Source organism: Coturnix japonica, chromosome 8, assembly GCF_054131305.1.
Source record: "Coturnix japonica strain WE chromosome 8, WE-NBRP24, whole genome shotgun sequence".
Classification (NCBI taxonomy): Eukaryota; Metazoa; Chordata; class Aves; order Galliformes; family Phasianidae; genus Coturnix; species Coturnix japonica.
The window spans coordinates 16,739,853-16,763,580 of record NC_140670.1 but is presented as its reverse complement, the minus strand read 5'-3'; the positions used below and the strand labels follow the sequence as shown (position 1 = coordinate 16,763,580).

At 44.4% G+C, this 23,728-nt stretch overlaps 2 protein-coding genes across 16 annotated transcripts in view; one reads left to right on the top strand and one right to left on the bottom strand.

The window, feature by feature from the left end:
- Positions 1-671: 671 nt before the first annotated feature.
- The window catches only part of ABCG2 (ATP binding cassette subfamily G member 2 (JR blood group)), a 29,350-nt gene continuing 6,293 nt past the window's right edge, over positions 672-23,728 (bottom strand). For 2 of the 15 annotated variants that reach the window (XM_085554497.1, XM_085554498.1), the window contains exons 2-17: positions 18,784-19,070; positions 18,153-18,212; positions 17,154-17,268; positions 15,103-15,113; positions 9,676-9,817; positions 8,618-8,775; positions 7,551-7,702; positions 7,129-7,245; positions 6,028-6,290; positions 5,426-5,508; positions 4,996-5,085; positions 3,530-3,654; positions 3,018-3,172; positions 2,590-2,679; positions 1,910-2,019; positions 672-1,012 (exon numbers count right to left, since the gene is read on the bottom strand). In XM_085554497.1, coding sequence (XP_085410623.1) covers positions 865-1,012; positions 1,910-2,019; positions 2,590-2,679; positions 3,018-3,172; positions 3,530-3,654; positions 4,996-5,085; positions 5,426-5,508; positions 6,028-6,290; positions 7,129-7,245; positions 7,551-7,702; positions 8,618-8,775; positions 9,676-9,817; positions 15,103-15,113; positions 17,154-17,268; positions 18,153-18,212; positions 18,784-19,067 — 2,103 coding nt within the window. In that variant the 5' untranslated portion in view covers positions 19,068-19,070 and the 3' untranslated portion in view covers positions 672-864. Of the gene's footprint in view, positions 1,013-1,909; positions 2,020-2,589; positions 2,680-3,017; positions 3,173-3,529; positions 3,655-4,995; positions 5,086-5,425; positions 5,509-6,027; positions 6,291-7,128; positions 7,246-7,550; positions 7,703-8,617; positions 8,776-9,675; positions 9,818-15,102; positions 15,114-17,153; positions 17,269-18,152; positions 18,293-18,783; positions 19,071-21,816; positions 22,011-22,288; positions 22,647-22,783; positions 22,910-23,728 lie in introns of those variants that run through there. The other 13 variants (XM_032445244.2, XM_015866729.3, XM_015866721.3 and 10 more) reach the window with 13 other exon arrangements.
- Positions 9,821-15,013, top strand: LOC146759964 (uncharacterized). Its single transcript, XM_085554525.1, has one exon. It carries the CDS (start codon positions 11,351-11,353, stop codon positions 12,800-12,802), a length of 1,452 nt encoding a protein of 483 aa, XP_085410651.1. The 5' UTR covers positions 9,821-11,350; the 3' UTR covers positions 12,803-15,013.

Sequence of the window (23,728 nt, the reverse complement as noted above, 5' to 3'; positions counted from 1 at the left end):
ATGGTGCTGTTAAACAGGAAGTCTGCTAAAAAAAAAGATTTGCTGCACAAGTACTTTGTTTAAAAACAAAACGAAACAGTTTTTTAAGTAGTAAAAGATTTCTTTTTTTTTTTTTTTAACATTACAACAGTATTACATTTCTCACTCTTAGGTGGTATGGCTTATATTACTGCTCTTTAGATCTCATCAATGTCCCAACCCCTGCCACCCAGCAGCTCAAGCTGCCCAGTACCCCATCCAACCTGGCCTTGAATGCCTCCAGGGTGGGGCAATCACAGCTTCCCTGGGCTGCCTGTGCAGTGCTCACTACCCTCTGAGTAAAACATTTCTTCCTCCTACTACACTGACATATCTCCCATGGAGTAAATACAAGAAGCATAACCATTACTGCCTGGCACCAAGAGCTCATTCTCCTTACAGACTTCAAACTTGAATGCATCTCCAACACACTATGAATGGTCTCTGGCTCCCCTCAGGTGTGATGGGCACTCACAAGGGGCAACGTATCAATGCATAAATGTCTTCAAAGAAAAACGTTTCTTTCTGCCTTCGTTTCCTTTACAAATTGGCCGCAGCAGCTCTACAATATAGAATTTGATAAGTACCTAAGGAGTGATGAGAATATGCTTACCAGGGACAAAAAAAATAAAATAAAAATCACCTATGGAATCTTAGAGTAATACATTTCTTCTTAACAAACAAAATCATACAATCATATGGGAATCATGCTCCAGAAACAATGGGGCAAAATTCCCATCTTAAATCCAGTAAAGTCAGTTGAAATCTTTGGCAATATCCTGTAGGCTCTAACAAGCTTTGTAGTTTTAAGACCTGAGAAGCTGTAAAGCAAGGCAATGCAGGAATTTATGTGAACTTTTTCATAAACCGGAGTTTGAGATAGGCAATGAGGAGGAAGATGACAGTCATGCATAAAAGAGCCACTATGTTTTCCCACATTGCCATGTTGGTAGGTTGGATTCCTTGGCTGATCAAGTAATCTTCACCAGAGCACCTGCAAAAAAGCATGGGGAAGAATTCGGTATTACTATGTTGTGCAAGGTACCATAGGTTTTCAAGCAGTTACTTTTGTTTTCCTGTTGCACGAAGGTTCCTCTATCCATAACTGCAAAACAGATGTGGCAGAAACAGACTAACTTAATCACTACGGGAAAAAAAAAGCTTAAGGGACAAATCAGTTTCCCTGGTTCTCATAATTCTTCACGTGATCCCATAACATGCTAATTGTTGCTCACAGGTAGCCAGCAGTTTGAATAAGTTGAATAAGCCTCAACACATCGAACTGTGATATATACAATAGCATTTAGTTTCATACAGCAATTGCTGGAGGCCCATAGTAGGAGCCTGAGGTCCAAAAGCTTTAGAAAGTCTTCTAGTACTCTTCCAGTAACATCAGTTTACCAGTTCTCTTCCACATGTCACGGCACTGGCACTGCTACAACTCAATGCACCAGCAGACAAGAGCATTTCCAATAAAGGAACTGGTTCTCTGCTGTATCTGCTGCTAGGTTAGTATTTACAAACAAGCTCTGAAGGACAGGCGTGTTTCTGATCACAAGTCTGTTTTCCACTGTTACCGTGGTTGTGTACACACTGTATTTCCTCTGATAAGTGACTCTGGGATTTGCTTAAGAAAACTGATAACTGAGGGCCAAGTTATCAAAAACAAAATTTAGCTAATGTGCCTGTTTTTAGGAAAAGTTTCATCCCTACTTCACTCTGGGATAAATGGCTACGTAATCCTAAAATATATTATTTTTTGACAAATTCTTGAAGAGACTGGCTCGTGAACAGTTATCCTGTGAGTAATATAAAGTTCTGAAATAGTCTGGCTAGTCTTTAAATAAGCTGTTACAATTCAGACCCAAGAACCTTCATGAGGTAGACGTACCTTGCTCCTGGAACAGCTGGTGGACAAGCGGTTGCATTTCCCACAGACACTGTAACGTTTGGTTTGTCACCACAGAAGTAGAGATCTCTAAACTCATTCACTTGAAGAGCCTAGGGGAAAAGGAAGGTGTCAGATTTTTCAGAGATAAGGATCTAGTGTGCTAAAGCTGAAACAGCTCAAAGGAAACTGATAAATAAAAGACATGTGTCATCGGTCTTGGAATCATATGTACCTTTTAGGTTTGAACTGAGTGACTCAGAAAAAAAAAAACAGTTCCCAGCCCTTATTTTGAAGCTCTTAACTACTACCTTTCTCAGGATCTGCTCCAGGTTCAACATGCAGGATGGTTTGGTGTCTGAACTTGTGGCTTCAGAGTTATTTTTCAGTGATGTATCTATGGATTTCTGTCTTGCCAGCTATGTGTCCCCATTTACCCATTTTTATCTGAGTCCATCTGCACTTTCAGACAACCCAGCACCAGCACACTGAAGCAGGAGGGCCAGTCAGTCAAGGCAAGGAGTGAACTGCTCCCTTGCACAGGTGACCTGGGCTACATGCAATCCTAAGGAGCACTTCCACATTCAGCGACTGATAAAATACCTGAGTGATGCCCAAACTTCTCCAAGACACAGCACTGCAATTACTTTACCTACAGGAGACCAGTGCTGCATTCTACTCACAGTAAGGCCATATCGAGGGATGCTGAAGTACTTGAGCCAATTAAGCCAGCCCATTACAGAAGGGAGGTTTACAAGGAGGCCAGAAAAGATCTGAAAGAAAACAAGAGACTAATGAGTCACAACTCAGTAAACTGCAAATACTGCACAGATATTATAGCAGATACATAGACACATTGCAATAGATAAATCTCTCTCTCTTCATAGTATTATGCCTATAATTACAAGCTGGCAGAGGTTAAGTCTTTGACTCCAGCAGCAATAAAATCGCAGGCACAAGGCTGATGAGCCACTGGACTGCAGATTCTCAGCATGCTTAAGGCTGCCCCAGTGCAAGAGACAGTCTTCTCAGTATGGATCATAAAGCCATCCGTGCTCTGAAAGCTGTTTTGTCCACCAGAGTAGCACACACCCTTACAAGCTGTACTTACAAGCATCAGGACAAAACAAATCGTGATGAGCAGATTGGCCACAGCCACCACTTCCATCCCAGCACTGATAGCCAGAGACATGGCTGTAGCAGTGTAGGACACCATTACCAGGGTCAGCATGAAGAAGAAGAATCGGCCTGCTACAGCTTGAAATCCTGTCAAGAAGCAGAAAGAAAAATGTCCAATAAAAAGCCATATCACAAATCCCAAAAGAGGGACCCCAGGACTCCCACACAAAAAGCAAGAAGAAAGGCTTAGTTTGGAGTTGGCAGCAGCTGTGAATGCTCTAAAGGTCCCAGAGAGGATTACCAAAAGATATGGACAAGCAGGTCCCTGTCTTAAGATTGCTGGTCCCTCTGCCCCCAACTCCTCAGGAGTTATGATGCCAAGCATTTAAATCAGTTGAAGGTTTAATCTGTTTTAATTTCTAGATAGAGGAATTAAACTCCAGCTAAGTGAGATATCAAATGTATTGAAAGATGGCAGGTTCAAGGAAAACATCAATTCATTACCAATCATCCAGTAAGTGATGCATGAGAATATGATAGCTGGAGCAGTTCTCATAGGCAGCAGATCTCCTAACATCAAGGCCAGGAAGTAGGCAGACACACGATAATATCCGCTGGTGTACTGATGGCTGTGAGGACAGGAAGGAGGGGAGTTGCACAGGTTTAGAGCTTATCTGAGAAGCAAGCTCAGTAACATGTCTGGTTTATCCTGATTCAGTTTCTGTTCACTGTCTCCACCATGTGCAAAGTTGATTATTTTCTCTATGCTATCACTTCATACTCTACAGCAAAGGCTGATCCAACTCACAGGCCCATGTAGTGATAGTGGGAGCAGTGTGAGGGAAATGCATGGGAAGTTATGTGACAGCTAAACAACATACTGGGGGAAAAAGTTCCAAACACTTTGTTTAAAAACAAGCCTGAACACAAGAGCAGAGGTAAGTATCAGATTTATTAACTAGAGAAACAGGTCATCCAAAGCTCATACAACTGTTTCCAAGAAAGAATGACTACCAAGAATGGGAAAACACCTTACAGACATGAACTCATCTCCAGTTCACAGAGCAATCAAATGTCACAGTGATTGCTTTGCTGCTTATTAGAGCTCATGAGAAGAGAAGTAAGTGATAAGGTATCAAAATCCCCACTGATGCAGCCAATAAGCAGAATAGAATGGCAAAAACTGCCAGTACGGCCAAGACTCATTTCTGAGCAGCCACTAGGGAAAATGCCAAGCATGAGCAAGCTAGGGGCAGATGTACACACATCTAAACTAGCACCTCACAGAAACACTGCACTCATTTTCCAGGCATAACTCTCCAGTTTCCTCTTTACTGCACAGCACATCTCTTGCTCTTTTACACCATAAGCTGGAGGCTACTCCAAAATACATTTCTGACATACATATGTATATATGTACTCATTTATTTATACATGCTTATTTACATACACACACATACATAATGTATTTAATATAGATGTGTGCATATACATAGATACAACTGGTTTTTTAAGAGCTCTTATAAGCCAACTAGCAGCCCTTTTCTTCTGATCATCCTTTGTAAAGATTTTCCAAGAACTCTCCCATCATCTTTGCAGAGTCTTATCACTCTGGGATCATTGCAAAACACTGTTTCAACCCTGCCAGCAAAAGGAGAGGCAGGGTCCATGCAAGATTCTCATGCAGACTTCAAAAACAGCTGTTACCAAAAATGAAAAAGACACTTATCAGTAAACTACGACACAGCAAGCAAGCAAAAGCATTTTACTTTTTCCCTCCTTTCATCACCTCTTAGCATTTCAGCTACTTGTTTTACAGACTCATTTAGCATTTCTATTACATTTTGATGTTACAAGAAGAAATGAAATCTCAAGTTCTGTTGGGCAAAAATCTTTTTGGTTAGCCTGTAAGATATTCCTCCCTCCCCTCACTGTGGGGCAAGAGGGGGTCTAAGAGCATCACTACTTACACAAATAGTTTTTTATCTCTGATGAACAGCTCAATTGCAGAGACACTGGAAAAGCACTGGTTTGTGGTGACAAAAAACAAGGATCCAACCCTAGAAAGCAAGACAGCAGTCCAGAAGTGAGGAAACAGCCAACACCAAGTCAGCAGGTCTCTGTATCTATGGAAATATTTAATTGTGCAACTGTAGATCTTATCTGTAAAGCCGGGTTTATTCCTTTCTCATTCCCTGCACATCTCCTTCATATACATATGTGCAAACTCAATGGAACTGTGGTCCCTCCAGGACCTCGGGCAATATCATTCTGCACTGCATTCAAGCTGGTGAACCCAACCCTCCTCTGCAGTCCAGACAGAGCCCAAAGCCTTCCCTGTGGCAAAAACCTGTCTCCTAGGAACAAAGAAATAAGCAAGGTGTGGGTTTCCGAACTTACCGATTCTGAATGCCACTATCATCCAATTTTACTCCAAAAAAAATGGCCCCCACAACCAAGGATAGAACTATAGTCACTGCAATCTAGAAGTGAAAAGAAGATGGGGGGAAAATAAATAAAAATAAAAAGAGTCCTTCAGATGGATAAATAGGTACAAATCACCAGATAGTCATTAGGATTTACACAGAGTTTAAAATCCACATCCATCTCAAATTGACCTCTATGACCCAGTCACTATTAGAAGCCTTATGCCAAGTTTTCCCAGTCTATCCTTTTCCCTTTTTTTCTTCCCCTGATCTTCTTTGGTTAGTAAAGGCTAGCAGAAGCACACTACAAATTACCCAGCTTGAAATGTCAAGTGAGCCACAAAAGGAATATCACTCTGGAAGCTGCTCATGTGAGTCAGATAACGGCACATTTTCCCCACTCCCTAACATTCAGTGCAGTAGTCCTGCTGAACTAGAATGGAGATTCTCTTTCAAAGACAACAACCGGAGTGGTAGTGGCACATGACCTTGTTCCCCCAGAACAAGACTGTTCTACACACTGCAGTCTGTGAGACTGAGAGCAGAGGAAGTCAGAAACTTCTAGTTGTTACCAACCTGTGCAATCGAGGCTTGTGGGTTCCTGATGAGGTTTTTCAGGGAACGCTTGGACACCCAATACAGCTGTGTGAAGAATCCATTTGCATAGGTAATCTCATGCCCCTTCTTGGATATTTTTCTCTTCTTTCCCTGTTCAAGTTCCACTTTCCCCAGTGCTTCCTTTGTACTCTCATATAGGCTGGAGTTGAGATACTTCTGGTGTAACGTGTCTACCACACTGACGGACACATTCTCTTCTACCCCTCCATTTTCATTGCTCGCTTTTAAGTAAGAAAGACAAGATATGTGATACCCCACGAACACTTACCTCAAGATACGGCCCATCAACAGAGGTCCACTCCAAAAGCTGGATGAAAATATAATTGGGAATGGCTACAGAATTTTCATTGTTCAAGCCTTAGCTCTGAGCTTAGGAAGCTAGTTGAAATGAGAAGTCCTCCCTGCAGTTTTAATTCAATCTAACTCACCATCTGTCTGTTCTCTGTGGCACAGTTATGACCACAGTCATGGAAAAAGCCACTAAAAGCCTTCACTAAATTTTAGTGAAATCAATAATTTACTTTGATTCATTTCCCTATCCTTGAAAGGAACCATTACAAACACTTTATGCTCCTTTAAAATCCTTCAGTCACAAAAAACTGAAAGCACTTCCAGAAAATATTTCCCAGCATTTCAGTCACTGTATTGCTGGAAGAGGTTATTCTCTTATTTAGTTCTAGTATTTCTTGCTGCCACAACAATCCATTACTCCCATGCCTATCTGCCCTCTTCTCTGCAGAAGTTCCTTACATGACTGAAACCTGTCTTCACTCAGCTGCCTCCTGGGCATAAACAATTCTAGTTTTTTCTGTCTTTTCTACATGTTTTACAGACTAATATTTATCACTGTTAACCTATTATTGAAAGAAGAAAAAATCCCTTTTAAAGTTATTCTGAGATATTTAAAGAAGCCCAAAGCAAAGTAAACCTGTTGGCAAAAAAATAAAGACAGTAAATTGTCCTCAGATTGGAACAAACTCAGAGAGTAAAACTTTGCCACCACCACATGTAGCTTCCCTTCTACAAAAGCCAATGGGGAATTTCTCCTTGACAGTTTACCTTTTCCTGCATCTACAGGGTTGTGATCTTCCTTGCTTGCTGCCACAGCAGTTGAATCACCATTTATGATGTCAAGGAAGAAGTCAGCTGGGTTGTTAAATGGTTCACATTCATATCCTAGAAAAAAACAAACAAACAAACAAAAAAACCCAGTAAGAATAAATTATAAGAACCCACACAACACGCTTGTACTGTACAGCTCCTATGACTGCACCTAGACTAGACTGGAAATTCACTACGCATTCCTTTTACTTCTTCCCCCCCCCCTGTTCTAACCTAACAATGTTCAGATCATTTATGTACAATCTATAGTATCATAGTGATAAAACAGCACAAAAGCTTGAGCCAGCACTGGGATTAGAACCCACCCACAATTCAAACTCAGTAGCTGTTTACCTTTGCTCATAGCACAGAAGACTTACCAATAGAGCTAAAATACTCCAGGGCCTGTTTTGCAGGACCATGGTAAAGCACTTTACCCAAAGCTAATAATGTCAGACTGTCAAACAGCTTGAATATGGAATAGCGAGGCTGATGGATGGAAAAAATGATGGTTCGGCCTCTTCTAGAGAGCCTGAAATAGGAACAAAAATTATCTCAAATACATCACACTTCACATTTCAGAGAGGTCATACCAGCTAAAGCAAAAAGCAAGTATCTGAATCCAAGTAAGACCCGATAAAGCTCTAGTTCCCTCTTCTCCCACACTGTGTCAGATACTGCCTGCAAGACCTTCAAGCATCATTTCAAGAGACTGTTGCTATAGTCCAGGTAGACAGCGTATGATGTTCTCTGTGGCTAGCAAAGGTTAAGCCCACTGCTATATTTACACTGTCCTTAATTTTTTTTCTGTAACAAGCTTCCATTTGACTAACAGGAGAGATTCTATTGTATTCAATGGCATTGCCAGGCTTTACACAGCAGGCTAGGGAAGTCTGGCCAGTTACAATTTCTCTTAACTCTTCTACTGTTGACTTACTCTCTACTAAAGAGAAAACTAGTTTTCTCTCATGTCTGCCAGATGCACTTCCAAGTGCTGATGCTCAAAAAGTATCCCTGCTGATTAAGACCCTCTATCCACAAACAGCAGAATAAAACATTCCCTCAGGAAAAATAAATAAATAACATGCCACAAACTCAGAAGTAGTGTTAGGAATTCATTCTCATTATGTGAGATTAAGATTACAAGGTTTGACCTCACAATCTACCACTCTCTGTGGCAAAAAGAAGTTATCCAACTTACATCTGCTTTTTGGGCTTCAATCCAACGCATGCTGTTAAAAGATACACATCAACCTCAAAAAGCCTTGGACAAGAGCCAGATAAAAAGTCAACTAGAAGTCTAGTAGTCTAACTGTTTAAAAAAAAATTGTAACTACTCAGTTATTATACTCAGTTAAGCAGCATTCATTTTTCATATAATAAACACGGAAATTCCAGCAAAGCCCTGAAAAAACAAAACAAACAAACAAAAAAAAACAACTCTTACTTCTTCAAGAGGATGAGGACAGCATTGGCTGTGCTGGCATCAAGGCCTGTAGTTGGCTCATCCAGAAAAAGCACTGGTGGCTCTGTGATGAGCTCCATCCCAATGTTGGTTCTCTTCCGTTCCCCTCCAGACACTCCACGGATCAACTCAGTTCCTACCTACAAGCAGAAGTCAGGCATTTGCAAAGATTTGCTACGGTGTTCAGGACACCTATGAAAAGCAGCTCTTCAACAGTTTCATCACAGGGCCAAAGCAGATGATGGAACTGACTTCAAAGAGCACTGTGAGAGGCTGGGGAACAGTAAGCAGATAGCCTCAGTTCCAGAGGAGCTTAGCAACTTTGACATTGGACACAAGGATGACAGTGACAATAATAGGAGGAAGTTTTACACTCAGAGGGTGGTGAAGCACTGGAACAGGTTGCCCAAGGAGGTTGTGGATGCCCCATCCCTGGATGCATTCAAGGCCAGGCTGTGTGTGGCTCTGAGCAGACTGGTCTGGTGGTTGGCAACCTTGCACATAGCAGGGGGGTTTGAAACTAGATATCATTGTGGTCCTTTTCAACCCAGGGCATTCTATGAAGAATAACAAGGCCAGAGCAGAGGTAACTCGGGTATCCAGGGATGACTTTCACAGGTAGCTGACTTGCTGCCCAAGTAAGGCAAGTAAAGTGAGAGTAAAAATGAAGCTAGGAGGAATAAGGTCTGCACAGAACTTCATCACATCCCAGCTTCTCATCCCCCACAGCTGTCAGTGCTGTGAAAACAATTCCCTCGTCTTGTTCCACAAAGCCAGGAAGTCATCAAGTAGATTTCCAAAGTGCTATGATTAGGCAACTGTTTTCCCTCTGCTTATAAAACACATTGGATGTGGTCCCAAATCTTCCCCTTTAAACAGCAAATATGCATACCTCTGGACTCATTTCATGTGTGTAGTATGGTCTTGTCCAGTTCCTGCTTAGCTGAGTGCAGCTGCACTACATACTCCATGCTGTACAGAATCAAGCAGCTAGTTTCCAGAAGTAGTATGTTTCTGAGACAAGTATTCTCACTGCTCACCTTAGCATCAGCCACTTTGCTTAATCCCAGCTCGCCAATTATCTGTGTGACTCGTTCTTCCTTCTCTTGAAAGCTGATGGAGCTGGGAAGCCGCAGGGCAGCAGAGAAGTGCAAGTTCTCCCTCACCGTCATTGTGCCCATGTGTAAGAAGCCATGCTTTTTACATTACTGTCTCAAAGTTTGCTGAAATGGAACAAGTCCGGGAGCTACGAAAGGGAGATAAGATACTGATCAATGGCCCTTGAGTGGTCTTTTTGTGTTGGCCTATCTCAAGGAAGATGGGCATCCCTGAGGACTAATGGCCCTTAAGTGGTCTTTCCTGTTGGCCCATCTCAAGGAAGATTGACAGCTCTGAGGAAGTCACAAGACTGACCCGAGCCGTCCCGAAATCTCTCGAAGGCTGGAAAGAAGGATAAAAAGGGCACGGACAAACCCCGAATTTTCTGGGAGAGGTTTTCTGACACCAGATGCCTCTCTACGCGAGCGCCTGCATGCTGAAGAAGATGGCTGCATGCTGAAGAACCTTTCTGGGCATCTAGGTATCCGATCTCAGATTCCTCCACAGTTGTCCTACTGCTGCCTAGTCTCTCTTCTGGGATTGCTGCTCGAGACTTTGCTCCGAGGGACCTCGCTGCCCGAGACTCTGCTTCTAGAGACCACGGTACTCTGACCGTCTTTTCTGCGATTCACCGATCTGCTTCTTGCAGCCTGCTACTCCGTTGCTGCTCTCCCCTGCCCCGGACTAACGTTAACAACGTGCTCTGGGACGCTGCTGCATCCAGGAGGTGACTATTCCCCGCTTTAACGTAATTCTTGCTCTTTTCTACCTTTTCCTATCGCCTACTTTCCTTTCCCCATCACCCTAATTTTGGCATTCGCCGCTCTCCCTTCCCCATCCCCTCAATTGTCTATTATTTCCAATAAACTGGTCGGATCAACATTTGAATGCTCTTCTTCTTAATCTCACGCCGGGCATAACATTATTAAAAGAACCTTTGCCTCACTCCTAAATTGGAGCGAGACATTTTTATTGGCGTAGTCGGCAGGATACCCGTCGTGAGAGTGTTATCCTTCCAGTTTCTCTAAAACTTTTCTGTCTGTTTCTCCTGGAGTTGCAAGGAGCGATTGTGATAACTTAATTTGACGTGTGCACCTCTCCAGGAAGACCGCTCCACATTCTGAAACTTTCTTTCTTACGTGTATACCTCTCGGGGACGAGTGAATTAATTTTGTACTGTTTGCTTTGTTTTACACGTGTGTGCCTCCCTGGGAAGACTATTTTGCATTGTGGTGGTTTTGAGTATCTTGTGACGTACCTTTGGTTTTAAAAAGTTTTGTGTGTGCGCCTCTTGTGGAAGTGGTGTGTGCTTCTCCAAGAAGTTTATTACTTTTGAGAAACTTAGAAGTTATTTCTAACTTTTTTTTGCTTGGAGGTTGAAGTTTTTCGTTGTGGCTTGCCAGAATAGCCAGAACCGATTGAGGTGTTTACACTTTCTTTGGAAGTGTTGATTGAGTCATTTGGTCTTTTGTGTAAAGGAGTGTTTTGAGCAGTTGTTCGTTTTGTTAAGTGTTTGCCTCTCTGAGGAGATAAGGAATCGCCTCCTCCCTCAGCGTAGATTTCGTTACCTGTAGATTTTTTTTTTTTTTTTTGGTTGTGAGTAAAATTACATCTGATATGGAAGGTGAAAATATGTTGTTTGATATCCTTGAAAAGCACGCGTCTCGGCCATCGTCATCAGGGATGGACTGGGCACGTGAAAATTGGTATAATTTGCAGGCTGTTTCTGACCGCATTTGCGTTTTACAACATGGGGCTCGTACCCGAGCCGGGAAAGGCAAATCATTTATTTGTGCAGTACTCGGTGCTGCTTTAAAAGCAGCCGTGGAGTTCCGAGACCAGCAGTTTGAGGCGGAAAACCAGACTATACAGTCGTTACAAGAAACAGTTAAAGCCACCCAGGAACTCGTGAAAGCTTTGCAAAACCAAATTGGAAATCTAGAAGTACAATTGGAAAGAGAGAGAGATAATTCGGCCTTGTTACAGATGGCTTTTAAGGAAATTTTAACATATAAAGATACTGGTGACACTGATATTCATGGTGCACCACAAGAAAAACTGTATCCTCAGGAAGAACTAAAAGAAGCAAAAGAAAATTTTGATAAGTTTGAAACCCCAATAGCCCCTCTGCGCCCTCTAATAAAAACAGAATATACTTTTGATAATGGAGAGGACCTGGATCCTCAAATGAATGTTAAAGAAGTTCCCTTTTCTGCCACTGAATTAGCAAAACTGAAAAAAGATTTTAGCCGCTCTCCAAAGGAATCAGAAACAGAATATGTTTGGAGAGTCAGCTTAACTGGTGGAGACCAAATAATGTTAACCGAAAAGGAGGCTGAGGGTTATTGGGGGCCAGGAGTATTTTTGACTACTGGTAATAACCGTGCTCCCTGGTCCCTAACACAGAGGGCTGCTTACTGGGCTGGTGGTCTCAACCCTTTAGAAAGGGGAGACCCTCTTGCCATTAATGGGACAGTTGACCAACTGGTTGAAAGTGTCCAAAAGGCCGCTTGCCTGCAAATGATGTATGACAGGAAATTGCAGCCACGGCACGAATCACCTCTGATGATGGCTGTTGATCCTGAACGGATGACTCCATTAATCAGGGGACTTCCAGAATCGCTGAAACCCATAGGTATACAACTGCAGGGAAAAATACAAGCTATGCCTCAGGGAGAAAGAACCCGGCCAGAATTAGAAAGAACTGGCACCTCAGGCCATTTGCAATCAGGGTATAAGGTATGGACATGGGGGGAGGTTGCCCAAGAGTTGATTAATTATGAAAGGAAATATGGGCCTGTGGCTTCTTCCAGTAAATCTGAGCCAAGGGAGGTAAGGCTCGCAGCGACCACCCTTGCTCCTAGGCCACCTAGCCCAAAACTCTGTGGAACTGGAAGGGTCTCATTGCCAGTAAGAACAGGTAGGAGAAATATTGATCATAAACGTAATCGTCTCTGGACACTGGGCTGGCAAAAGGGCGTTCCACGAGATTTGATGAATGGATTACCCACAGTCAGGCTAGAGAAATTAGTTAACTTGTGGCCAGAACAAAAGCCCAAGGAAAGTTGATACTTTCGCCCCCTCCCCCAGATGAGAGGGAGGTGGGGGGGGGGGGTGAAGGATGGATGTTTGTTAGGAGGCTCACGACTAAAGGAGAAGATAATTGTATTAACAAAGTGCCCCCAAAGGGCGAGTTGTCTTGTTTTCTTTTACAGAAGATCTTCGCAGAACCTTCACAGAACAGAATGGCTTGTAGCTGATTTTAACCATTTGTGTTTTGTGACAGAAAAATTGGAAGATGTGATCATGCTAGAATACTGATATACCTCTTTATTTCATATTTTGGTTGCAATAGTATTATGCTGTACTTATGAGTTGTGATTGGTATCAGTCTTTGGATCTGTTTAAACTTCACAATTGGGTTCCAAGTTTTTTTTTTTTCAGGTTATCCTGGCTTTCTTGTACTCTTTGCACAGTGGTAATCATTCCTTTTAACCCCATATTTCACCTCTTTTGGTCAAACTTGATGGTGATTTGCATGTAACTCCATGGTGTTTCCAAATTCCTAATGAATTGGGAAATGAGCAATGGGACCTATCTAATATCTGTTAGATGTGGTCACTAAAGTGAAATTTATCATAAAACCCTTTGCACTGATGCTTTCCAGTGTCTCATCAGTTCAGGAGTTCCATTCAAAACACTGTTGTTGGAAAGTGTCTTCGTTTTTGATAAGAAATGTGTATGTTTCTGGGATTACTCCCTACGATTTAAATTCTGGAGTATCCTACACTATGTTGTGACTATAACAGTTCTTAGACTTGCCAGACTAGTATATATCTCTCAGCAATTGAACTGTTTTGGAAATGCGCAAGTGGAAAGTTCTCCTGACATAAATATCCCTATTGTTTTACTTGTTTATTTTTTACTATTGGTCATTGTTAAATGTATGGTTGTTTTCAATGTATGGTTGTTTTTTCTCAATTTCTATCTTTTATTCATTATGTAATATTTGTGTCAACCCCTCCTGAAGAATCACTGGGAGATGCCTGTGTCAAATTAAATGATTCCACCTGTTGTCTAAAGATTTATAATGGTAAAGTTAAACTAATTGCTGATGGTATACGTGTTCCTGTCCAAACTTGGAAAAGTCCAGACCTTGACCTTTTTCTCTGTCTTCCAGGTGTACTGTGGGAAAAATGCATCTTATTTTATCTATTGTGTGTTGTCGCAACTTTCATGTTTGTTTTGTGTATGATACCATGTTTCATTGAACTTATCCAATGTGTTGTATTGTCCATGTATTTTGTAACCTCCTCAAGTGATGGAGAAGTGGAGCACATCAAGAAATCTTTCGTAATGATTGTATTAAACATTTTAATTCCCCACCCTCACCTTCCTTTACCCTCATGCTTGCTATCTTTTTCTCACCATCCTGGATCAGCAGTGGTCAATTTTTTAAGCAAACTTTGAGTCACGGGGTGGTGTAAGAAGCCATGCTTTTTACATTACTGTCTCAAAGTTTGCTGAAATGGAACAAGTCCGGGAGCTACGAAAGGGAGATAAGATACTGATCAATGGCCCTTGAGTGGTCTTTTTGTGTTGGCCTATCTCAAGGAAGATGGGCATCCCTGAGGACTAATGGCCCTTAAGTGGTCTTTCCTGTTGGCCCATCTCAAGGAAGATTGACAGCTCTGAGGAAGTCACAAGACTGACCCGAGCCGTCCCGAAATCTCTCGAAGGCTGGAAAGAAGGATAAAAAGGGCACGGACAAACCCCGAATTTTCTGGGAGAGGTTTTCTGACACCAGATGCCTCTCTACGCGAGCGCCTGCATGCTGAAGAAGATGGCTGCATGCTGAAGAACCTTTCTGGGCATCTAGGTATCCGATCTCAGATTCCTCCACAGTTGTCCTACTGCTGCCTAGTCTCTCTTCTGGGATTGCTGCTCGAGACTTTGCTCCGAGGGACCTCGCTGCCCGAGACTCTGCTTCTAGAGACCACGGTACTCTGACCGTCTTTTCTGCGATTCACCGATCTGCTTCTTGCAGCCTGCTACTCCGTTGCTGCTCTCCCCTGCCCCGGACTAACGTTAACAACGTGCTCTGGGACGCTGCTGCATCCAGGAGGTGACTATTCCCCGCTTTAACGTAATTCTTGCTCTTTTCTACCTTTTCCTATCGCCTACTTTCCTTTCCCCATCACCCTAATTTTGGCATTCGCCGCTCTCCCTTCCCCATCCCCTCAATTGTCTATTATTTCCAATAAACTGGTCGGATCAACATTTGAATGCTCTTCTTCTTAATCTCACGCCGGGCATAACATTATTAAAAGAACCTTTGCCTCACTCCTAAATTGGAGCGAGACACCATGACAACATCATCCTGAAACCAATATCAGTAGACAGGTGAAAGCCTTGTTCTCAGCTACCTGACTGGGCGCCAGAGTCCCTGTAGTGGTAGAGTCACTGGATGAGCTGTTTGTGGATCATGGGGAAAACTGGGCTAAGTCATAACCCCTGTTTCAAAATATACAGGACCCAAAATTCAGGGTTGCTCTCTAACAGTCAGATGGAAGACACAACTCTACAGGCTCCCAGCTTGTGCCCAGTACCACCCCAGCATGCTTTGGGGCTCAAGAGTTCACACTGTGCAGAGCATCATTTTGCACTTTCCTTACAAGGCATAGGAAGGCAGAGCAGGGAGCTGTTTTCACTGCTAGTGTTCAGCATTCAGGTTGGAGACATCCAGGGAGTCACCCAAGTCTGTTCAGCTCCCACTTACAGGCTGTAATTTGCTGTGGTCACAAGCAACTGCTGAGCCCAGCTGCCAACAAGTTCCTCCCAGCTTTCTCCCTGGTCCTCAGAAAAGCAACCAAAACTATTGCACCAAGATGCCCCACATTTTTTTCCATGTTTCAAATATCCATTCCTCTTGAGCACAAAACTTTATTCCAGTTTCCAACAAAGCTTCAGCAGTCATGTGCATTTTGACTATGAAATAGATCTACCCAGCTGATAAACATGTGCCTACACCAACCTAGAATCACTATAAACAGAGCTGATGCTAGTTCTATCGAGAGCTCCATGCCTCTGCATCACCTCTGCTTAGGTACTGGAGTCAATTCTTCATTCCACCATATAGTGGTAGAAGGGATGCAGCACTGGACAGCTGCTGAGAAACATGCCTGTTAATCAGGTACCTCTCAGATCTGTGGAACTACATCCTTACGTGCAAGGCAGGAGTGTAACACATGATTTAGCAGGTCTATATGCTCATCTGCATAAAACGGATGTATGCATTTATGCCGCCAGTTGTTTTTTGACACTCTGGGTCATCTTTAACAAGGCAATCATCATTATCTAGAGAACAGTACACAGGGGTGGGAGAGGAGAGCAACCATGTAATGTCTTGCCTGGTTGCCTGTCATTTCAAGGTTTGGTTCATTTGCTTGTGACAATAGACAGATGTCTTAAACTGGAGCCATCTGCAAGAAACAACCTGGCCATTGATGAAACACTGAGGATTCAGGGATCTCTGCCCTATGGGATGAAGATTCAGCATCAGTCTTATCATACATCTGCTCAGAAGCCCCTCAGCTGGCAGCCTGCAGAAAAACTGCCTATTTCCTATCTGCCTGCAGTCAGAAGTCTGAATGGTTTTCACATTTGGCAGTTCATTCACCTGCCAAGAATCCCATCCTCAGCTCCTCCAGGGCTTTGAGGTTCTATTATTGGTCCAGGCCCCCACCCACTTCCGCAGATTCAGCTGGCTTTTCCTGTCCGAGTGGAACAAAGCTCTGCCTCAGCTTGCCAGAATCAGAGGAAGAACACCAAGGGTCTACTTACTTCCTAGAATTATTGTCTAAGAGCTGCTTTAGAATTTCATAAGAGCTGTTAGATGTTGAGAGGCTCCTACCACGCAACCTCTTTTTTTTTTTTTTACATAAAAATATAAAGATTTATCTTTAAAATCTTCCTTGGAACTTGAGGGCAGAGCCCCAGGAAACAAGCACAGTGGCTTGGGCACCCATGTGGCTTTAGCAGGACCAACACCTTCATGCTTTCTTGTAATAAGCAGTTTGACCCTTTGCCTTTCAAACCACAGGAAAACACTAACATCTCTTAGCAAATTAAGTCTGTAGGGATCATTAAATATTATCTAAACTAATAGCTCATGCTCTGCTCATCTTATGTGACAGAGCCCTGCCTTCTTCTTCAGAAGCTGCTCCTGTCCCACCACAGCCCTACTTGCTCACCAGAGAAGATGCCATCTCTCATCCATGAATCACTGATGAGCTCCCCCGCAAGTAAATCCCTCCTCTCTTCTCACAGAAAACATTTTTTCACAGCCTTTCCACTAAAGCCTATGTGATGCCATCCCTCCCAAGGGCTCCCAGCCTCCACACTGAAGGCAGTTACTCACCTGCACAACATATCCTGAGATGCACTTGAAGTTTGGAGGTTGCGGGTTGCCATCTATGAGCACTTCTCCAGACAGGCCTGCTGGATCCTTCCTGGCAGCCAGCACATCTAGCAGACTTGAGAGAAAAACCAGGCATGAGGTTTTGCCATGACAACTGTTTTATCTCAACTGAGCAAGTACCACAAGTCAGCACTGCAGCTACAGCTGCTGCAGTACACAGGGCACTCAAAGGGGCATCCTCTGCTCTGGGGCCTTCTGCAGGATTCTCATGTGCCAGGTATGCCACAGCAATTCTGAAGTACTCAGACCCTCATAGCTGCCAACCCCCTGCAGACATTAGCTTGGACTCCGTATTAACAGCTAACCTCAGACACACACACAAAAGCACCCTGCCAAGCAGCTGCAGACTGCTCTCCAGCCAGTGGAGCACAGAAGAAACTACTTTGATCTCAAGGAAATTAATCCAAATGGGTATAAACAAGACTGGAGTAAAGATGAATTTTATAAAATCATTTTGTTTTAACATATGTCCGGATTCTCCTTACTACAAATTAGAGGCCAGACTGTCTGCTAGCTCAGTGAACACTGCCCTGACAAGGTCTAGAACTTGAAAAAATCCTGGCTGTTTCCTAGAGGAGAAGATCAAGGATCACAACAGAGACACACCTGTGTGAACCCTGACCATTCTCACCTGTCCCTGACCTTCTCAAAGGAAGAGTGATGCAGCACTCTTTTACTGTGGTTACACAAGAGAGAAAACAACGTCAATACTGGTTAGAAATAGCCTGCAAAGTATTCTCTGTGCTTTCATCCAAAGATTCCTAGCACAGGCACTCCTACCATCAGGTCACATCCAGACCGGGTGATGGATGATCCACAGCAGGTATCCTACAGAATGACTTAACACCCTACTTCTGGAAGCTGTCTCCCAACCCTAACAGTCCCACATCCCCTTTGAACAGCTGATTGGACATCTGAAGAGCAAAAGGAAGTACTCACGAAGATTTGCCACTCCCTGTTGGCCCCAGGATAGCATTCAAGCCTGGCTTCATAATGCCACTGGAAGAAGGAAAGAGTTATTTCCAAATGGAAGACTGTTCACATGTGGCTCATAGTAGAGGTAAGGTGTGAACAAAATGCTGTTGGAAGGAAAACTTCAAGATTATTAAAATCTTCTTAAATCTGGAATCAGAAACCATTTCTCTTTTCTCATCCCAAACTGCTAGTCAGAACAGAATCAGAGCTGTGCACAAAACATAACCTACAAAATACAGAATAGGAGTTGTCTTCTTGCTGAGTTGGGTCTGGAAAAGAAGAAACAATGGCTCTCTGTTACTCACTTCCTCCCATCACAGCTCAGACCATAGTTAAGGAAATCTTCAGATCTTCAGGCAAAAGTGTTCACACAGGTTTGGTCCTAATTTTCTTACATCAATGACTGACACTGCTCCAATTATATCCCAGTTTTTATGCCTAAAGCATGTTAGCAAGTGCTCACATGAACTGCAGGCTGGCAGGAGGGCAGTCATTTCTCTACCAGTACAGCTGGATCAGGAAGGTGACGACGTCACCAAATCACAGCAGCAGATTAATTTCCACCCGCCGGTATTTTGGTTAAGCAAAAACTTACTTAACATTATGAAGGATCTTCTTTTCCACAGTCTTCCGTTTACATAGGAATCCACTGGACTGCTTAACGGAGTACTGGATGTTATGGAAACTCACAACAGAGCCTCGAGGGGATCGGAGGGAATCTCGTGTTGGAAGAGATCGTTGGAAACCGCTTTCTCCTTCCTCTTCTCCAACAGAAATGACACTATGATCAACTGTGTCCGCCATCACATCCTTGTTACTCAGGTCAAACTCAACCGCATGAGGGTTTTTGAGGTGGCTGTTGTTTTGAGCAGTTCCCATCTACTGAAACAAAGAACACAAAAACACACAGGGAAGAAGACAAGTCAGACAAGGCTTGACTTCAGAAGGTGTCCTGGAAAAGTTCATGCACACCGTTCCAATCTTTACATGTGCCAAGTTTCCAAAGGGATGGACATCCGTGCTGGGAGACATCCAGCAGTCCCCAAAGGGGCAGGAACATTTAGAACAATACACACAACCTTTAGAAACAAGGCATGGATGCTCTTGAAGAAGAGACACCAGCTCAAAGAACATCTAATGAAATTAGCCCATCTGAGATGATTACTGTCTTGCTTAACACAGGGGGGTCTTCAAATGCATGCTGCTATTCTTAACCTAAAGAAACTGAAGCTCTCTTCCATCATACAGGACATGCTTACTCCCCTACATACACCATACAGTGAAGAAAAGCAAAGTACAAACGTATACTGCAGAAAATTAAATATGGTATTTATTTGCAACCACAGGGAAATGTACAAACCATCCTGATTCAGGCAGATAAGCTGCTTCTGTAGCTTGGGATGAAGCACCTGGAAGAGAGGACATGCAAACAGCAAAGGGAAAGAGCTGTTCTCCCTGCCTCTGCATCAACCCCTGTATAATAAGTAGTGTATCAGTATCAGTATAACCATTAACAGGCACTTAGCAATGACTCCATTAGGAGTGTCCTAGCAACAGAGCTCCTCTGTCAAGGGGCTGCTTCTCCTTCTGTTGCTGTAACTGACTGAGACCAATCACAGAATCACACAGAACTGCAGGGGTTGGAAGAGACCTCAATAGATGGAGTCCATCCCCCTGCTAAAGAAGGTCACACAGGTAGTCATCCAGATGGATCTCGAATATCTCCATAGAAGGAGATTCCAAACGTCTCTGGGTAACCTGGTTCTACTGCTCCATCACCCTTACTGTTAAGAAGTTCTTCTGCGTATTAGCGCAGAACTTTCTCTGTTCAAGTTTTAGGCCATTAGTCCTTGTCCTATCACTACACACCACCAAGAGAATCCTGACCTCATCCTTTTGGTTCCCATCTCCCCTCATACATTTATAAACACTAATCGCATCCCTCCCCTCAATCTTTTTTTCCCTCAGGCTACACAGACCCAGGTTACTCAGCCTTTCCCATCATATAGGAGATGCTCCAGGCCCTTTATTATCTTCATGGCCTTCTGCTGGACTCCATCTAGGAGATCCCTGTCATTTTAAACTGGGAAGCCCAGAACTGTATGCAGTATTCTATGTGGCAGAGTCAAAGTGGAGAATCATCTCCCTCAATCTGCCAACCATAGTAACACCCAGATACCATCAGCCTTCTTTGCCACAGGGGCACGTTGCCGGCTCATGGCCAACACGTTGTCCACCAGGACCTCTAGGTCCTTCCCTGCAGAGATCAAGCATGAGTCCCATCACTTGTTTACAAAAGTTTAAAGCTGTCGCACAAGAAAAACTTGGAAACCCTGCAGCCCCTAAGTTCTGTAGTTTTGTTGTAGACACCTTTTAGCCAGGTGTCTCTGCAGTCAAAAACCTTGCTATCCCCTTTCCAGGCAGCCACAGCAAGGAAGAGACAACATTACATACCTTTTCCAGAAACTGAGTGCAACAGGTTACAGTACCACAGAGCAGTCTAATCATTTACTTCACTTTTAGCTGCCAGCACAAAGGTGTTTTTTGGAAAACTTACAATGTTAGTGATTTTGTGGAAAGCCAAAGCTGTCACCAGGCTAATGAAAAGCAAGGAGAAAGCACTAACGTTGCACAAAAACTCCCACTGCTGATTAGATGGGCTTTGTGGGAAGGCAGATGTATCCCACAAGTGATACTTTCCCTTCCATCTTCACCCACAGATGATTCTTTTTCTATTGCTTGCACTTCTTCCCTCCAAGGAAAGAGAGGGTGATAACCAGTAGGAGCAAACAATGCACAAAGTGGAGTATTTCTCAGAAAGTGAAATGGTCATCTCTGTAAGAAACCAGAGTTCCAAAATCCAGATTTCAGAAAACAAACAGAAAGACAGACAAGCAGACAGAAAGACCCCAAGCTGCCTTTTCCTATCATTTTAAGCCACTTGGATATGGTCCTGAGCATCAGGTGGCCCTGCCTGATCAAGTGGGCCTGGACCAGACTGTCTCCTGCCATCCTCAACCACTTTGCTTAAGCTCAAGAAGCTGCAGAGGTTTTTGTTTTTGTTTAAGTAAATGAAAAGCAGTGGAGAGGCAGAGGGGGAGGAAAAGATGGGACGGTTGTTTACATTGGATGCAATCCCATACTTGGAGGCTGGTCATTCCTGGGAAAACCATGCTTGTGGGAAGTATGAAGGAGCTGCTGGTTACATCAGCACAAGGCAGCTTATATATGACAAAGGTTGCACAACACACTGGGAAAAAGAGACAGGACAGCCCATGACATCAAGGGCAAAGACCTGGTTAGACCTTTGAACATCTGACTGTCTTGTAAACCTCACATCTGTTCCCGAGAGCCAGGACCTCTGTTTACAACACCATAAACCCTTTTATATGTGCTTTTGCAAAGTTACTGAAAAGCACTGACAAGCTAAACCACTGAGCGGCTACAGGCTAGGATAAAAGAAGGCTGAAAGAAGGGTTGGAAATGCTCAGCAGAGGCTACAGGTGGGCTTTGGCAGCTGCACACCGTCCACGGCCACCCCATCCCTACCACCGCCACCCCGCGACTCGGTGCCGGTACCTCCCGCTCGCATCCCCACTCAGTACAGCACCCCAATAACAGCCCACACCGATACCTCCGGACCCCGCGGCGCTCCGTGCAGTGGATATGAGGCTATAGCTGCACTGCTGCCTCGGCGGCGTTTTATAAGCGGGTGCGGACGGCGGGGTTACATAAAGCAGCGGCAGCGAAGAATACCTACAACTGTCACGCAGTCCCGCCGACACGTGGGAGCTCTGAGCTCAGCTCGGCTCGGCTCGATCTGCCGCGGCTGCGCGACCCCCGGGGCGGTGCCGCCGGGCCGGGCCGCCCCCCGCTACGGGGGCCGGGAGCGGGAGCAGCCGGGTAGGGAGGGAGTGCGGCGGAGCCCCCGAGCGAGGGGGGCCGGGGCATCTCCCCGCGACCTCCCCCCGCAGAGCGGGCGGCAGCCCCGCTCTTCCCCCTGCCCTCCCTGCCGCCTTCCGTATGGTGCATCCCTTCGGCTGCGGTACGGACCGGCCTGGCGGTGCCGTTCTTCGAGAGTGCTACCCGGCCGGCCTCACCTCCGAGGCTGTGCGCTCCGAGGCTGTGCCGCAGCTCCCCCCGGCTCGCAGCTGTCCGTCGGCCGCCTCTCGTGTTCGCGCTCCGCGTGAAAGCGAGACGGTCGGATTTCCGCTGGTTTGCTGTCTGTTGCTCTGCAGCCGCCTGTTCCCAAGCACTATTGTCTCATTATAAACGAGCTCGCCCACCCCAGCCTCCGTGTTGGTGTGAGTGCAGGAAAGGCCCTGCTTTTATGGTTTCTAAAGATAACTTATATCAGTGCTGTCAAGTCGCTCTCTGTATTAATTACCTCCGACCCGACTGCACTCTGCAGCTCTTGTTGCATTTTCCTAACAACTGCTCTTGCTAGATGAGTCCAAAGCTCAGGTAAGCAGAAACATGCATATGGCTACCCAATAAATACCGGCAATAAAAAATCCAAAGGTTCACCTGTCCCCGTCCTGATACCTGCCTTTCCCCCGACATACCGATGCAGTGGGCAGAACAGATGCCTGTACCTTGTGCAGCTGCTGGCAGGAGTCAAGAGCCAGGAGGGTTTGTGAGGGTGCTGAAAGAGGTGTGACAAGGGCCATGGGTACACTCACAATGCAGGCATACTGAATAAGGGTGTTATGTTTAGTGTTTCTGTAGGGCAGAAGTGAACTTGAGTTTGTTTTCTTTGCATTTTAACTTCCTCCTTCGAGGAAAATCTGCCTACATGAAAGATTTTTGCCCTATTACTTCACCAAGCATGCACATTTCTCTGTGTGCGAGTGTATCAGTCCCAAACGTCATGGAGCCCACAATGTGCTGCAATGGCAGCCCTTCATCATGTGCCTGGGACAGTTAAAAAACAGACAGTTTGCTTGGGAGCAGAGATAAGTCCCTCTGATCAGGAACTTGCTTCTGCACTTGGTGTCTGCACATATCCTGACGGAATAGAAATGGAGACCCAAGGGATGGGGAGGAACCAGATCTGACAACTTAAGCATCCAGATGGAGGCCCTGACTTTCCCCCATCCCGTTTCCGAAGCAACAATCTTTTGGACTTCCTCTGGGCTTCTGGGCTTTTGATCCTTAGAATTCATCTCCTTCCCAGCTGGTAAGTCTGGGAAGAAGGGCAAATGCTCTTCCTTGCTGTGGGCACATGATGTGCCACCAATGCCCTCTAACTTCTGACCACAGCAGGGAAATTGCAAATGAAGCTAGCAGCAGCAAAGAAATAGGAAGGAAGTGTTTTCCAACTGTACCATTTTACTGACCTAGTTGATTTAAATCATACTGTTGCTGAGTCAGATTTCTGTCCATATAGGAGCAAAAACCAGTGGCCAGGGCTGTGGTGTGAGACACTCACAGCACACCTAAGGAGAGCCCTGTGTGAAACACTGCATTTTTGTGTCAGGCCTTTAACATCCTCTGAATAAAGGATTTCTTCCTAACATCTAATCTAAATCTCCCCTCTT

Coding starts and splice junctions, on each gene's coding strand:
- LOC146759964 (XM_085554525.1), top strand. CDS start 11,351: ATGGAAGGTGAAAATATGTTGTTTGATATCCTTGAAAAGCACGCGTCT.